The sequence below is a fragment of the Crocuta crocuta genome, unplaced genomic scaffold, assembly GCF_008692635.1.
Source record: "Crocuta crocuta isolate KB4526 unplaced genomic scaffold, BGI_CrCroc_1.0 scaffold68, whole genome shotgun sequence".
Classification (NCBI taxonomy): domain Eukaryota; kingdom Metazoa; phylum Chordata; class Mammalia; order Carnivora; family Hyaenidae; genus Crocuta; species Crocuta crocuta.
The window spans coordinates 3,226,440-3,240,913 of NW_027532426.1; the positions used below are offsets into that span (position 1 = coordinate 3,226,440).

The 14,474-nt window shown below is 46.4% G+C and overlaps 1 protein-coding gene and 1 non-coding gene across 2 annotated transcripts; both read left to right on the forward strand.

The window, feature by feature from the left end:
• The first annotated feature begins 227 nt into the window (after positions 1-227).
• SPMAP1 (sperm microtubule associated protein 1) lies at positions 228-3,624 on the forward strand. The gene is made up of 3 exons (XM_077779297.1): positions 228-463; positions 2,413-2,512; positions 3,370-3,624. Exons 1-3 carry the CDS (start codon positions 257-259, stop codon positions 3,525-3,527), a joined length of 465 nt encoding a protein of 154 aa, XP_077635423.1. The 5' UTR covers positions 228-256; the 3' UTR covers positions 3,528-3,624.
• A 677-nt stretch (positions 3,625-4,301) lies between these two features.
• TRNAC-GCA (transfer RNA cysteine (anticodon GCA)) lies at positions 4,302-4,373 on the forward strand. Its single transcript has one exon. It is a non-coding gene; the product is annotated as a tRNA-Cys (tRNA).
• Positions 4,374-14,474: the final 10,101 nt, after the last annotated feature.

Here is a 14,474-nt window from a genome sequence, read left to right on the forward strand (position 1 = left end):
GCTCGCAGGGCCCAGGTTCTGTAATCCCCGTCTTCAATCCCCACTTCCTCTTGCTTTGTCTCCTCTCACATCCTTCACCTATCAGCCATGCAAGCAATTTACCCCACAGCCCTAAGAGCCTACCCTACTAGATGGGGTCATGGGGTTTGTGTCGCAGGAGTCTTTGACACCACACCACGTCACAATGCTCAGGGAAGCCCCTACCTAGGGCCCTCAGCTCCCACCACAAAGGCCCTTGAAGGCTGTAGCGGTTGGGATGTCGCACGTGTGCGAGTGTCCTCTGCGGCTGGAGAAGGGCTTCATCCTGGATGGTGTGGCCGTGAGCACCATGGCCCGCACCTATGAGCACCTGAGGCCCAAGGTCTGGTCGGCGATTCCGCCCTACAACGCCCAGCAGGACTACCACACCCGCCGGTACTTCCAGAGCCACGTGGTACCGCCCGTTCTGCGCAGGACTGAACAGGTTATTTATAAGAGCGCCCCGGACGATCCCACTGTCTGTCCCCACAGAGCTTGACCCTGGTGGCGGGGGACGACTTCCCAGATCCGGGCGTTTTACCCCTAGGGAGGGCTCCCCACTCCCACCCCCTCGGTTTTACTGAACCCTCGGAACTGCCGCAGGCGGTGACAGGTGAATTGAGTTCACAGGGCTCACAGAATCACGTTCCACTCCCGAATTTGAGAATGATCTCATTTGGGGTTTCTGCAAGTCTTAGAGAACGGGGCTGGAAGCCGGCCTCTCCCAAACAGATCGGTTTCATTGTCCTTTTTGACGTCATGGACCCGCCCTTTGCGGTGATCTCACACCACAGATTCTCTAAGAGCGCGAAGATCCTTGTGACCTCAGTGAATGAAACAAACACTTAACACCTTCCAGGCTGGGCGCCCTCCATCGGTGACGTCATAGTTGCAGAGGGGCTCCCTCGATGGGTTTTTCTCTGAGCAGGCAGCAAGGAAACTTCCCAGACCTCTGCCACCTCACTTCTCCCCAGGCCTCTCCCCTGGTGGGTGTTGCCCCTTCTCCGCAGAGTCCTACCTGGGATCAAAGGTCTCGACTCTATTTGTTGATGGCTTCAACACCTTGCCTCCAATATTTGTGTCTCCCTATGTCACAGTGGTATGGGTAGGGGAGAGGAGGGCTTAATGGGGGTTATTCTGGGAACACGTCCTGGGTTTTTTGTTTTTTGTTTTTTTTTGTGATCTCCTGTTTGTGTGTGTGTGTGTCCGTTTGTATATTGCATATATGTGGACACATCTGTATGTGCCATGCTTGAGGGTGTACGTGCTGTCTACTCGTGTAATTTTTATGACAGAACCAGAGTCTAGGAGGAAAAAAAAGAGAAAATTTGAGTATTTAAAAGCTTAAACAGAGGCGCCTGGGTGGCTCAGTCGGTTAAGCATCCGACTTTGGCTCAGGTCATGATCTCATAGTTTGTGAGTTTGAGCCCCGTGTCGGGCTCTGTGCTGACAGCTGGCTCAGGGCCTGGAGCCTGTTTCAGATTCTGTATCTCCCTCTCTCTCTGACCCTCCCCTGTTCATGTGGTCTCTCGCTCTCTCTCAGAAATAAATAAGACATTAAAAAAAATTTTTTAATAAAATAAAAGCTTGAACATAATATGTTGTACACACTTTTTAAACTTTCCATTTCTAAGTATTTCTTTAACCATCACAACTGTTTGTAGTAGGTCTTATCTTCATTTGCATAAAGATAATGAGGGGGTTGTTTATATTTTTGTTTTGTTTTTAAGTAAACCCTGCCCCCCTACGTGGGGCTTGGACTCACACCCTCAAAATCAAGAGTGGCATGCTCTACAGACTGAGCCAGCCGGGCTCCCAAAAATAATGTTTGTTTATTTATATTTTGAGAGAAAGAAGGGCTCAAGTGAGCGAGGCACAGGGAGAGAGAAAGAAGCGGGGCTCACATGAATCAGGGCTCTAGCTCCCCCGATGTGGGACTTGAACTCACGAACTGTGAGATCATGACCTGAGCCAAAATCAGATGCTTAACCACTAAGCAACCAAGGTGCCCCACTAATGCATATTTTTAAAATAAAAAACTTTAACTGTGCCGGACCCTTTGGAACAATCTCACTTAAATCTGTCAGCAGCCCTCCTTAAAGCGATGAGGAAATCGAGGTCCAGGAGAGCTGCGTCATTGGCCCAGGGTCCCAGAGCTTGTCAGTGGCAGAGCTGGAACTGGACCAGTCTGTCTGGCAACAGACAGCCCTTAACTGCCCAGCTGTGCTGCCTCTCCCTGAGAGAGAATAGGCCCCTATGTATATTTATATGTAACCTGTCTGGCCCAGTAACCCCTGGCCGTGACCTCTCTCCCCAAAATAAGCCCGAAGGGAGTTTGCATGCGCACTTCTCAGCATGGTGGCTGACAGTGTCTGTTTTCTCCCTCTCTTTCAGGACCACGGGGGCACAGGAAGGGATGGCTGGATAGTGGATTATTTCCACATCTTCGGGCAAGGACAGAGATACCTGAACCGGAGAAACTGGGCAGGGGCAGGCAAGTGCCACCTGGCGTTCCCGCCTCACCATGGACCCTTCTGGAAGAGTGATGTGCATTCCCCCAGTTCAGAGGGAGAAGCCGGGCCACAGAGAGCCCTGTTTGGGGGGAAAGAGACCAGGGACCGCATCCTCCAGCTTTTCTTCTCAGGCAGGAGCAGATGATGTCACTGTGCTCCTTGTGGGGACTGAGCGCCTACTCTGTCAGGCGCTATCTGCCCCCAGGCTATCCCTGTGCTACCTGCTGGGGAAGCTGCAGTGTAGGGAGGTAAAGTGACTGGCCAAGAAGGGCTCAGCGGGATTGGAATTCCACTCTTTCCAACTCTAATTCCCACGTTTCCCTCACTCCTCCCGCCCTGAGCGGGCTGTGTCCTGTTCCGTTTCCAAGCCCGATTTAGCAGCAAGAAAAGGAAGGGTTGAGAGCTGTTTTTCTGACAGTGTGAACCCTCCTACCACCCCAACCCCATTGCCCTTTGGCCACACCTAGTCACATGATCCTCTGCACCATTTGGCCAAATTGAGCTCTCATCCATTTTCTCCAGATGGGTCAGAAGCAAGGGTGAGATGTTTTCAGTCTTCCTGGGAGCAAGGCAAGTTCAGCCAAGCCCAGAATCTTCTGGCCCCTCCTGTGCCAGCACATACCATTCATGCTCCTCCTCTATACTACTCGTGATATGTGGCTTGGTTTCTAGAAAGCTGTCTGTCTTCTTGACTCCATCAACCCTTGGCTTTTAATCAAGACGCTCGAGACACTTGAGGAGTGAGGGTTTAGCGGGGACCTGGGGGGGATGTTCTATACCCGCCCTGTGGGGGCGGGGGAAAAGCAAGGTGCTGAATGCCTCTCTCTGCGCCGCCTAGGGCATTCCCTCCAGCAGGTGACCGGGCACGATAACTACAATGCTGATCTGAAAATGTGCAACGGGTTCAATGGTCGGTTTGGCTACCGCAGGAACACCCCAGCTCTCCGCCAGCGCCCGTCGGTCTTTGGAGAGGTCACCCGATTCCCTCTGTTCTGACAGCATCCCTTCCCTTCCCACCCCTTGACCTGAATAGGAGACAGATGTTTAGATGATCTCTCAATTCTATTTTTATATAAACAGTGAGGTTATTGTGCCTCCAAGTGTGCTGTTTCTTTTCCGAGCTGGGGACCGGGGCCAGCTTGTTTCTTCACCCTCAGCTTCTCTAGCCTCTGGAGAGGAGGGGGGAGGAGGGAGGCCATCGTCAGGCCCGTGCCCTTACGCGCCATGCCAACGTGTGCCAGGCTTGAAAGGAGGCCTCAGTTCTCCCCTGCCCATGTAAGGAGCAGCAGCTACACTGCTCACCGAGCCCTCCCAAAGCTCTGCCCCAGGCAGCAGCAGGGCCCCAGGTTAGACGCTGGCTACTAATTGTCCATCAAGAACTGAGCCAAAGGGATTGCCATGGGTGGCCCTGAGAAGGATTTCCTGATCTTCCTTCTCCTTTCTACCCTCAGTCCATCAAGGGGGCACAAACAAGGGGAATCTGGGGGTGCTTTTCAGCCTCTGGATTCTGATCTAGTAATTCTGACCCAGGGCTTGTGGGCACCTTCTCTGCTGGCGCTGTCAGTTCCTTTTCAGCTAGTTTCCAGGATGTCTTTTTTCAAGTGTCCCCACCCAGTTTACTGGTGACCAAGAGAAAAGCCACAACAGATGATGGATACAAAAGAAGGTGGAGCTTTTAGAGCACAAAGCTTGCCAGAACTCTGGTGTGGGCGGAACCTGGTGGTACTGAGTCACCTTAAGTGGACAAGGAAGACAAAGATAACAGGTCATGGGGGTATAGCTCAGGGGTAGAGCATTTGACTGCAGATCAAGAGGTCCCCGGTTCAAATCCGGGTGCCCCCTTCCTCCTCCCTTTTGTAATTCCATTCAAGGGAAGTAGGTAAATAGCCTATACCTCTTAACTCCCAGCCAGGGTGTCTAGAGAGGAGAAATAATTGTCAGTGCAGGGGCGCCTGGGTGGCTCAGTTGGTTAAGCATCCGGCTTCGGCTCAGGTCATGATCTTACAGTTCATGGGTTCGAGCCCCGCGTCGGGCTCTGTGCTTACAGCTCCCTCAGAGCCTGGAGCCTGTCTTCGATTCTGTGTCTCCCTCTCTCTGCCCCTCCCCTGCTCATGCTGTCTCTCTCTCCCTCAAAATAAATAAAACATTAAAAAAAAAAAAAAAAAGGATTGTCAATGCGTTCTTGTACTGAAACACTACAAGTGTCCCTAATTCCAAAGGACACTTAGCTGAAACCCTGGGATGATCTTGTTGGTCTTGAATTAAGACAAAGTCCCCTAAGGACATTCTGAATCTAAAATTAGGTGTGAGAGCTGTGAACACAAATTTAGCAATCTGGTGTATGAAAGGACAGATAAAGAGGATCGTATGACATGCATTTTTGAGAGCTTAGGACAGTACCTGTAAGGCAGCTGTGAATTAAAAGATGAAACAGGGCTCTTGTCCTCAGGGAGGTTTATGTCTCCTGAGGTTGACATATTCATACCCAGCTGTCAGCGGAAGACATTTGAGTGTAGCTCAGGGAAGAGATATCTTTTAAAAATACCTACCCACCTTTTCTAGACATAACTTCTGGGTGAAGCTTTCCTACAATTTGAGGGGACATTTCTACCTGATCTGAAGAGTTTATTATGGACATGCTGTTTCTGACACCACAACCCCTTCTCTAGAAGGTTTGGGGCACTTTCCTGTCAGTAGTTTATTGTGCAAGAGTTCTTGGAATGGACTGGATATTCACTCTGGCCACTTAAAAGAGAAAAGGAGTCTACTAGAAGCATGGGGGACTCACAGTGTTGATGGAAGTTTGGAGAACCTAACTCACAAAGCAGTTAACTATGAAGGGCAGCAGGGGAGGGAAATCCAGCTCAGGCTTCCTCTCAGTAAGTGTCCACTTCTGGTGTCACCAACTCAGGACACTTATCACTAAGGCTTGGTTATGGCTGCAGCTGGACCTGCATCTCCAGGATACTTCTACAAGTTTCAGAATGCCAAGCGTAGGGCACCTGGGTGGCTTAGTTGGTTTAGCGTCCAACTTTGGCTCTGGTCATGGCCTCAGAGTTCATGGGTTTGAGCCCCGCATTGGGCTCTGTGCTGACAGCTCAGAACCTGGAGCCTGCTTCGAATTCTGTGACTCCCTGTCTCTCTGCCCCTCCCCCGCTCATATTCTGTCTCTCAAAAAATAAATGTTAAATTAAAGATGCCAAGTGGAAACATTTGATTGACTGAGTCATGGTCTGACGTATGTGCAGTTTTCTGCCAGGGAGGGGAGGAGGTAGTGTTGCCTCATCGCGTTAGACAGTGTGTGGTACTCCCTCTGAATTGGAAGTATCATCATTTTCTTTCTTTTTTAAAAAATTTTTTGATGTTTTATTTATTTCTGAGAGAGAGAGACAGAGAGTGTGAGCAGGGGAGGGTCAGAGAGAGAGGGAGACACGGAATCCGAAACAGGCTCTAGGCTCTGAGCTGTCAGCACAGAGCCCGACACGGGGCTCGAACCTACGAACCATGAGATCATGACCTGAGCCGAAGTTGGACACTTAACTGACTAAGCCACCCAGGCGCCCCTAGGTATCACCATTTTCCCTTTCTTGAAGAAAGAATTGTAAGGAGAGAGCATGAAAATTTACTGTTTTAGGGCTCTCGGGGTCAAGAATTTGCTCTCTCGCACCCCTTAACTTCCCAATTGCTAAAATTAGATCAAAAACATTTTTTAATGTTTATTTTGAGGAGAGAGAGAGTGAGAGAAAGCACAGAAAGGGTAGAGAGAGAGAGAGAGGGAGAGAGAAAATCACAAGCAGGCTCTGCACTGTTAGTGATCTTGCGAACCATGAAATCATGACCTGAACTGAAATCAGGAGTCGGATGCTTATCTAACTGAGCCACCCAGGTACCCCTGAAGAGGCAGTTCATTTTTTTTTTAATGTTTTATTTATTTCAGAGAGAGAGAGCATGAGCAGGGGAAGGTCAGAGAGAGAGGGAGACATAGAATCTGAAGCAGGCTCCAGGCTCTGAGCTAGCTGTCAGCACAGAGCCCGATGCAGGACTTGAACCCACAAACCGTGAGATCATGACCTGAGCCGAAGTCGGACGCTTAACCGACTGAGCCACCCAGACGCCCCTGAAGAGACAGTTCATAAAGGAAGAGATAGACACAAATGGTGGATAAGCCCATGAAAAAGTATGCAACATCGTTAGTCATCAGATAAATGCAAATTGAAATCACATTGAGACACCACGCATGCATCAGAATGTCTAAAATTAAAAAGACCAATAACACCAGACACCAACCTATGCCATTTTGGGAAAAGATCTGGCAGTTGGCACAAAAGTCAAATGTACTGACCTTCTGGCCCAGCAATTCCATTCCTAGGATTTTATTCAGGATAAATGAAAACATATGCTTACACAAAGGCCTATATAGGAATGTTCATAGAGACATTACTCATAAGAAGCAGAGCTAAAAACAGACTAGGGCCCACCAATAGAAGATGAGTTTTTAAAATCTGTTGTTTATTCATACAGTGAAACACTACTCATCCATAAAAAGGAATGAAATACTGATTCAAGATGGATGAGCCTCACCAATATTATGCATATTAAAAAAACATATAGAAAGACTGTATGTTGTATTATGCTAGTTATATGACATTCTAGAATGGACAAAACTAATCTATGGTGAAAAAAGTCATAAGAGTGATTGCCTCTTGGGTGGGGTTGGGAAAGAGATTAGGCAGGAAGGGGAATGAGGGAATTTATGGGGATGATGTTAATGTTCCATTTCCTTCTTTCTTTTCTTTCTTTTTTTTATGTATACTCCATTCCCAACATGGGGCTTGAACTCATGACCCAGAGATTATAGTCACATGCTCTACCAACTGAGTCAGCCAGGTTCCCCAGTGTTCTGTTTCTTGATTGTGGTTTTGGTTAACACTGGTGTATGTATCTGTCAGACTTAGTGATTTATACATTTCATTTTATATAACTTTAACATAAAATGAAAAAAGCTATAAACAAATATGAGCTGTACTTAATGCGGAAGTATTTAGGAAGAAGTTTATTGTCTGTAACTTATTTGATTTTTTTAAATGTTTTATTTCTGGGAGAGAGAAAGAGAGAGAGAGAGAAAGAGAGAGAGACAGTGCAAGCAGGGGAGGGTCAGAGAGAGAGGGAGGTACAGAATCCAAAACAGCCTCTAGGCTCTGAGATAGCTGTCAGCACAAAGCCTGATGCAGGGCCCACACCCATGAACTGTGAGATCATGACCTGATCAGACGCTTAACCAACTAAGCCACCCAGGCGACCCTGTCTGCAACTTATTTTGAAATGCACTGAAGATCATGGGGCGCCTGGGTGGCTCAGTCGGTTGAGTGTCCGGCTTCGACTCAGATCATGATCTCACAGTTCGTGGGTTCTAGTCCAGCGTCAGGCTCTGTGCTGGCAGCTAGCTCCGAGCCTGGAGCCTGTCTTCGGATTCTGTTTCTCCCTCTCTCTCTGACCTTCCCCTGCTCGCACTCTCTCTCTCTCTCTCAAAAATAAATAAAACATTTAAGAAAATTGAAATGCACTGAAGATCAGATGGCCTAATGGATGGAGAAAGGAATACAAGTGTGTGTGTGTGTGTGTGTGTGTGTGTGTATGTATATATATGAGAGAGAGGGAAATATGATAAAGCAAGTATAGTAAATATAGTAAAATGTTAACTGTGTTCACTGTAGAATGTAGGTGGTGGGTTTATAGGTGTTCCATGTAAAATTCATTTACCTGTGTTGAATGTTTGAAATTTTTCATAACAAAATGTTGGGAATGTTTTTCAAAAGGTGAAAAACCACCTGGGTGGCTCAGTCAGTTGAGCGTCTGACTTTGGCTCAGGTCATGATCTCACACAGTTCATGAGTTCGAGCCCCGCATCGGGCTCTATGCTGACAGCTCAGAGCCTACAGCCTGCTTCAGATTCTGTGTCTCCCTCTCTCTCTGCCCTTTGCCTGCTCATTCTCTCTCTCTTTCTCTCTCTCTCAAGTAAATAACCAACAAAAAATAACTTTAAAAAGGTGAACCAATATAAGTAAAAGTACTAACTAAATGTTATTGCTATATTATCATGACAAAGATCAACAGTGGCACTTGAATGACTGAAGTAGGTGAGCAGAGCATTACTTCATTTAATCCACACAGCAACCTTATGAGGTAGGTTAGGTACTAATAAAATCGTTGCTTTGGTTATGAGGAAACTGAGGCTCAAAAAATTTCCCCGACTTGCAATGTGGCATGCCAGCGTCCCAGCCCAAGCGTGTTTTGACTCCAGAGCTCATTGTGTTTTGCTGCTTGTGCAAAACTTTTCTGTGTTAATACATTATTTTGTACCTTTTCCAATTGTAGCCTTTGTTAAACTATAGTGATGTCAGGTGTTTAGATGTCTGTCACCTCCTTCATACCATGAATGCCTTCAGGGCAGAACCAGTTTCCGTCTTTGTAGCTTCCATACATAGTATAGTGCTAACTAGCCTATAATCACCTCTCCCTTAAGGTGCTGATGGAGGAAGAAAGAAAGAAAGAAATGCTTCCTAACTTCCATGATGTTTTGGCTTAACATACCCCCAAAGCTCCCTCTCCCACCACTTTCTACAAAGATCTATGCTTAACCAGACCATTTGCTCAGAGCCTATCTGTGTTCATCTGGCTCAACAGCTGTGGGGCTATTTATGGTTCCTTGACAGGACTGGTTGCTAGAAGCCCAAAGAAACAAAAGTTGGAGCATCTGTCTTTGGAATAGCTGAGGAGTAGCAAAGGCCTGACTTTACCTCAGGAAGATAATTTGTCAGTTTGCAGTCTATGGCTGTGATACAATTTGTCCAGTGTCTGACATCTACTGAGTGGAGGAATGGAGGGATGGAAGGAGGGATGGATGGAGGGAGGGATGGATGGACAGATGGATGGATGGATGGATGGATGGATGGACGGATGAATGATGAGTAGCTGGATGAAAAGGCAACACAAGTCAGCCACGGTGATTAATTTCTTTTTTTTTTAAATATTTTTATTTATTTCTAGGAGAGAGAGAGACAGCGTGAGCAGGGGAGGGTTAGAGAGAGAGGGAGTCACAGACTGAAACAGGCTCCAGGCTCCAGGCTCTGAGCTGGCAGTCAGCACAGAGCCCGACGCGGGGCTCGAACCCACGAACCGCGAGATCATGACCTAAGCGAAAGTCGGACGCTTAACCGACTAAGCCACCCATGCGCCCCACGGTGATTAATTTCTTGATCACCAGTGGTGCCTCACCTGTCCTTATTGGGGAAACAGCTCTGTATTACAATGTTCGTGAACTACTTTCATGTTTCCTGGTTTAAGACAAGACTACTTTATTTTTCCTTGACAACTAACTTTATTCCAAAGACATTTTCAAATTTTAGTGTGCATCTGAATCACATGAAGAACTTTTTAGAATCTGGGGATTTGACTGTTTGGGAAGTCAGTGGTTCAGGGAAGGGCTCAGGGCTCTGCAGGGTTTATTTAATAAGACCTTCAGGGGAATCCATTATGGGTAGTCCCCAGGTCACAATTTGGAAGGGAGCCATGCTCACCACTATACCACCAACGCCGGCTCCAGGGGAAAACACTGGTGAAAATACATTATTTCCTGCGATTTCAGTTCTCTCTCCCTCAAATATAGCCCTGTCTTGCTTGTATTCTAATATTTTCCACCCCAAAACTATGGCGCTATTGACTTTTAGAAGCATCCCTGTCCTAAGCTCTCATGTCATTTAGATGGAGTCCTAGAAAAGAAGTTTTACAGATGTTAGTAACATGGTAAACTGTTACCATTTGTTGAGCACCTGCTACCTGCCAGGCACTATGTGAATGCTTTACAAACGGTATTTCATGCAATACGACAACTTTTCACAGTAGGTGGTGTATACTCATTATACAGATGGGGAAAAACCCTCAGGTTATATAACTTGTCCAAAGTCACAGTAACATACACGGCAGACTTGAGAGTCAAACTCAAATCAAAGCCCGTGGTGTTTCAGATATACAACCCCCTTTAGTCTTGTGTAATTATCAATAACATTAAGGATTACTGTTATTTCTATGAGGTCATACCCTAAAGAAATATCTTGGTCAACTTTGACTCCAGACGCGGGCCTTTAAGGATTCAGCAATCCATTCACTCATTCATTTAATAGCACTTAACTGAGCAACTGTTGTGTTCTAGAATCTGTGCTGGGCATAAAGAACACAAAGATGAACTAAAGTCTCTAGTATTATGGATACAGACAAATATACAGGCAATTTATAAAAAAAGTGATAAGTGTTCTAATTCTCCTAATTAAAATTTGATATATCCTTCAATAAAAACACAAACAGCACTGTTTCTGGAATAGGAAAAGCTGGCTTTAAAGTTCAGTTGGAAAAAATCAAAGTGTAGGAAGAGCCAGGACCTTCGAGAAAAAGTATTGAGGGAGAAGTAGGCATACCAGTCTTTAAAAGAAAGTTATAATGATGAGGACAGTTTGGTAATAGCTTATGACTAGGTGGATTAATGAAATGGAATAGAGAATCCAAAAACAAACTAGATACAAATGGGAATACACTATAGAATAAAGGGATATTTCACACCAGTGGGGAAAATATAAGATTATTCTGTAAAGCATTGAGGCAAATGTGTAGCTCACTGGAAAGACAATACACAAAAATAAACTCCAAATGGATCAGAGACATAAATATTTATAATATAAAATTATAAAGTTACTTGAATTGGGGGCACTTGGGTGGCTCAGTCCATTAAGCATCTGACTCTTGATTTCAGTTCAGGTCATGATCTTGCAGTTCATGATTTTGAGACCCACGTTGGGCTCTGTGCTGACAAAGCGGAATGTGCTTGGGATTCTCTCTCTTTCTGCCCCTCTCCTGCTCACTCTCTCTCTCTCTCTCAAAAAAAAAAAAAACTTTAAGAAAAAGTACTTGAAAGAAACATGAGATAAAATAACTCTGATCGAGGAAGGTATAAGGATGGTGGGTGACTTTTTTACTGCATTGCCTTTTGCATCTTTTAAAATATATTTATAATGCATTAGCTATTAAAAAAATGTTGAGTGTTTGTCCAGGGAGATAAAAGTTTCTCTGCCATAAGACAGTGAATAGGGGTAAGAAGTCTTATGAGGCTGGAGAGGTTAAGAAGGGTCAGGTCATGAAGGGCCTAGATATGTTAAAAATGTGGACTTTAGGGACACTTGGGGGGCTCAGTTGGTTGAGTGTCCTGACTCCTGATTTCTGCTCAGGTCATGATCCCAGTGTTGTGGGACTGAGCCCTTGTCAGACTCCACACTGAGTGTAGAGTCTGCTTAAGATTCTCATTCTCTCTCTCTCTCTCCCTCCCCCCCGCCTGGGTGGCTTAGGTGGTTAAGCGTCCGACTTTCGCTTAGGTCATGATCTCGCGGTTCGTGAGTTCGAGCCCTGCGTCGGGCTCTGTGCTGACTGCCAGCTCAGAGCCTGGAGCCTATTTCAGAGTCTGTGTCTCCCTCTCTCTCTGACCCTCCCCTGCTCACGCTGTCTCTCTCCCTCTCAGAAATAAATAAAACATTTTAAAAAATTAAAAAAAAAAGATTCTCTCTCTCTCTCTCCCACTTTGTTCTCTCTCTACAAACAAACATAAGGATTTTATTGTATGAATAATGGGGAACTATAAAAGGTTTTAGAGCATGGGGAATATTAAAATACAGCATTTTGCATTTTAATGTTTTTTAAAATTGATTTGTGAGAGAGAGAGATGCAGTGTGAGCAGGGGAGGGTCAGAGAGAGAGGGAGACACAGAATCCGAAACAGCCTCCAGGCTCTGAGCTAGCTGTCAGCACAGAGCCTGACGCAGGGCTCGAACCCATGAACCGTGAGATCCTGACCTGAGCTCAAGTCGGACGCTTAACCGACTGAGCCAGCTAGGTGCACTGCATTTTGTATTTTAGAGAGGTCACTTTCAAGTATAAAGGGATGCATAGACTGGTAAGGAATAAAACTGAAAGTGGGGAAATAAGACTTCTCCCAGAGGAAGGAAGATGGGTCTGAACCAGGCTGGCGGCGAATGCTGATAGAGAGGTGGATCCGTGTGAGAGATGTTTACCAGGGAGGACTTGTTGACTGACTGGATGTTGGAGGTGAGGGAGAGGTCTTGAATGATGTAGAGATGGAGAAGTGCTGGTAACAAAGGATAAAAGAGCCGGGTTGGGGGAATAGGGATAGATTAGATAACGAGTTCAGTTTATATGCCTCGCAAATGTCCAACTGGAAATGTCTACTAGCCTGACTTAAAAACCTGGAGCTTGAAATAGAAATATAACTGGAGGGGCGCCTGGGTGGCTCAGTTGGTTAAGCGTCCGACTTCAGCTCAGGTCATGATCTCGCGGTTCGTGGGTTCGAGCCCCGCGTCGGGCTCTATGCTGACAGCTAGCTCAGAGCCAGGAGCCTGCTTCATATTCTATATCTCCCTCTCTGACCCTCCCCTGCTCATGCTGTCTCTCTCTCAGAAATAAATAAAACATAAAAAAAAATAAAAAAAAAGAAATATAACTGGAGGTAATGAATTGGGGATCCATCAGTTTATAGATGGTAACTGAAGCCCTGTGAGTAGATGAGATCACCCAGGGAGAGCATTTAGTGTGAAAAGCCCCAAGACAGAACCTAAGAGGCAAGACGAAGCGCAATACAAAATGTTCCCTGAGAAGGGGCTACAGAGGAAAACAACACTCAAGAGAGTGGTGCGGAGAAGTCAAGTGAAAAGTATTTTGATGAGGAGGGTGTGTTCCTCAATACCTTTAAAGGCTCAATGAGGTCAAATGAGGAGGAAATGCAGCATGTAAGTACTGGGGAGTTACTGCAGACCGTGGGGAAAAGTTGAGTGGAGGATTGATTGAAGTTGAACGGAAGATGAGGTGGAAGGCATAGTGTCTCCTGAGTGGAGGAGACAGTCTGTTTAGAGTTTAGTTAAGACATAGAGTGGAGCAGCTGGGGGAAAGACATGGTTGTTTTCTCTCTTCTCCCCTCCCTTCCTCCCTCCCTTCCTTCCTTCCATCTTTAAGGGTCAGTTGAACGCATTTAAAATGCTAATGACATGGGGCACCTGGGTGGCTCAGTCGGTTAAGCATCCGACTTCGGCTCAGGTCATGATCTCGTGGTCTGGGGGTTCGAGCCCCGCGGCCGGCTGTGTGCTGACAGCTCAGAGCCTGGAGCCTATTTCAGATTCTGTGTCTCCCTCTCTCTCTGACCCTCCCCTGCTCGTACTCTGTCTCTGTCTCAAAAATAAAATTAAAAAAATTAAAAATAAATGCTAATGACAGGGGCGCCTGGGTGGCTCAGTCGGTTAAGCATCCGACTTCGACTCAGGTCACGATCTCACGGTTCGTGGGTGATCTCACGGTTCGTGGGTTCGAGCTCGACTCTGTGCTGACAGCTCAGAGCCTGGAGCCCGTTTCTGATTCTGTGTCTCCCTCTCTCTGACCCTCCCTAGCCCGTGCTCTGTCTCTCTCTGTCTCAAAAATAAAATAAACGTTAAAAAAAATGCTAATGACAAAGTGCCAATACAGAAGGCGAGACAGGATAGAGGAAAGTATCTGTAATACCACAAATGAAGAGGCCGATGCAGAGCTGATGAACCGCGCGGCCTTAGGAATGACACCCCTTCCAACGTAACCCAAGAGAAAGGAAACGGGGAAGTCGGCAGATTCTAAAGGTTTGGTGCAGGGAGGGGCACCTGGCTGTTTCAGTAGGTAGAGCATGAGGCTTTTGATCTCTCATGGTCGTGAGTTCGAGCCCAGGTTGGGGGTAAAGCTTATTTAATAAATAATTTTTTTTTTTTAAATAGAGGTTTGGTGCAGGGACACCGATGGAATTTCGGTTCGATGCTTTTACTTCTTTCGGTAAACTCCGCCTGGGGTAAGGGAGTTGACTTTGCGTGCG

Bases quoted from the DNA above. Each gene is read 5' to 3' on its own strand.
- SPMAP1 (XM_077779297.1), top strand. From the start codon at position 257: ATGTCGCACGTGTGCGAGTGTCCTCTGCGGCTGGAGAAGGGCTTCATC. The intron at 464-2,412 runs GTTATTTATAAG...CCTCTCTTTCAG, and splicing joins TTCTGCGCAGGACTGAACAG to GACCACGGGGGCACAGGAAG. The intron at 2,513-3,369 runs GCAAGTGCCACC...TGCGCCGCCTAG, and splicing joins GAGAAACTGGGCAGGGGCAG to GGCATTCCCTCCAGCAGGTG.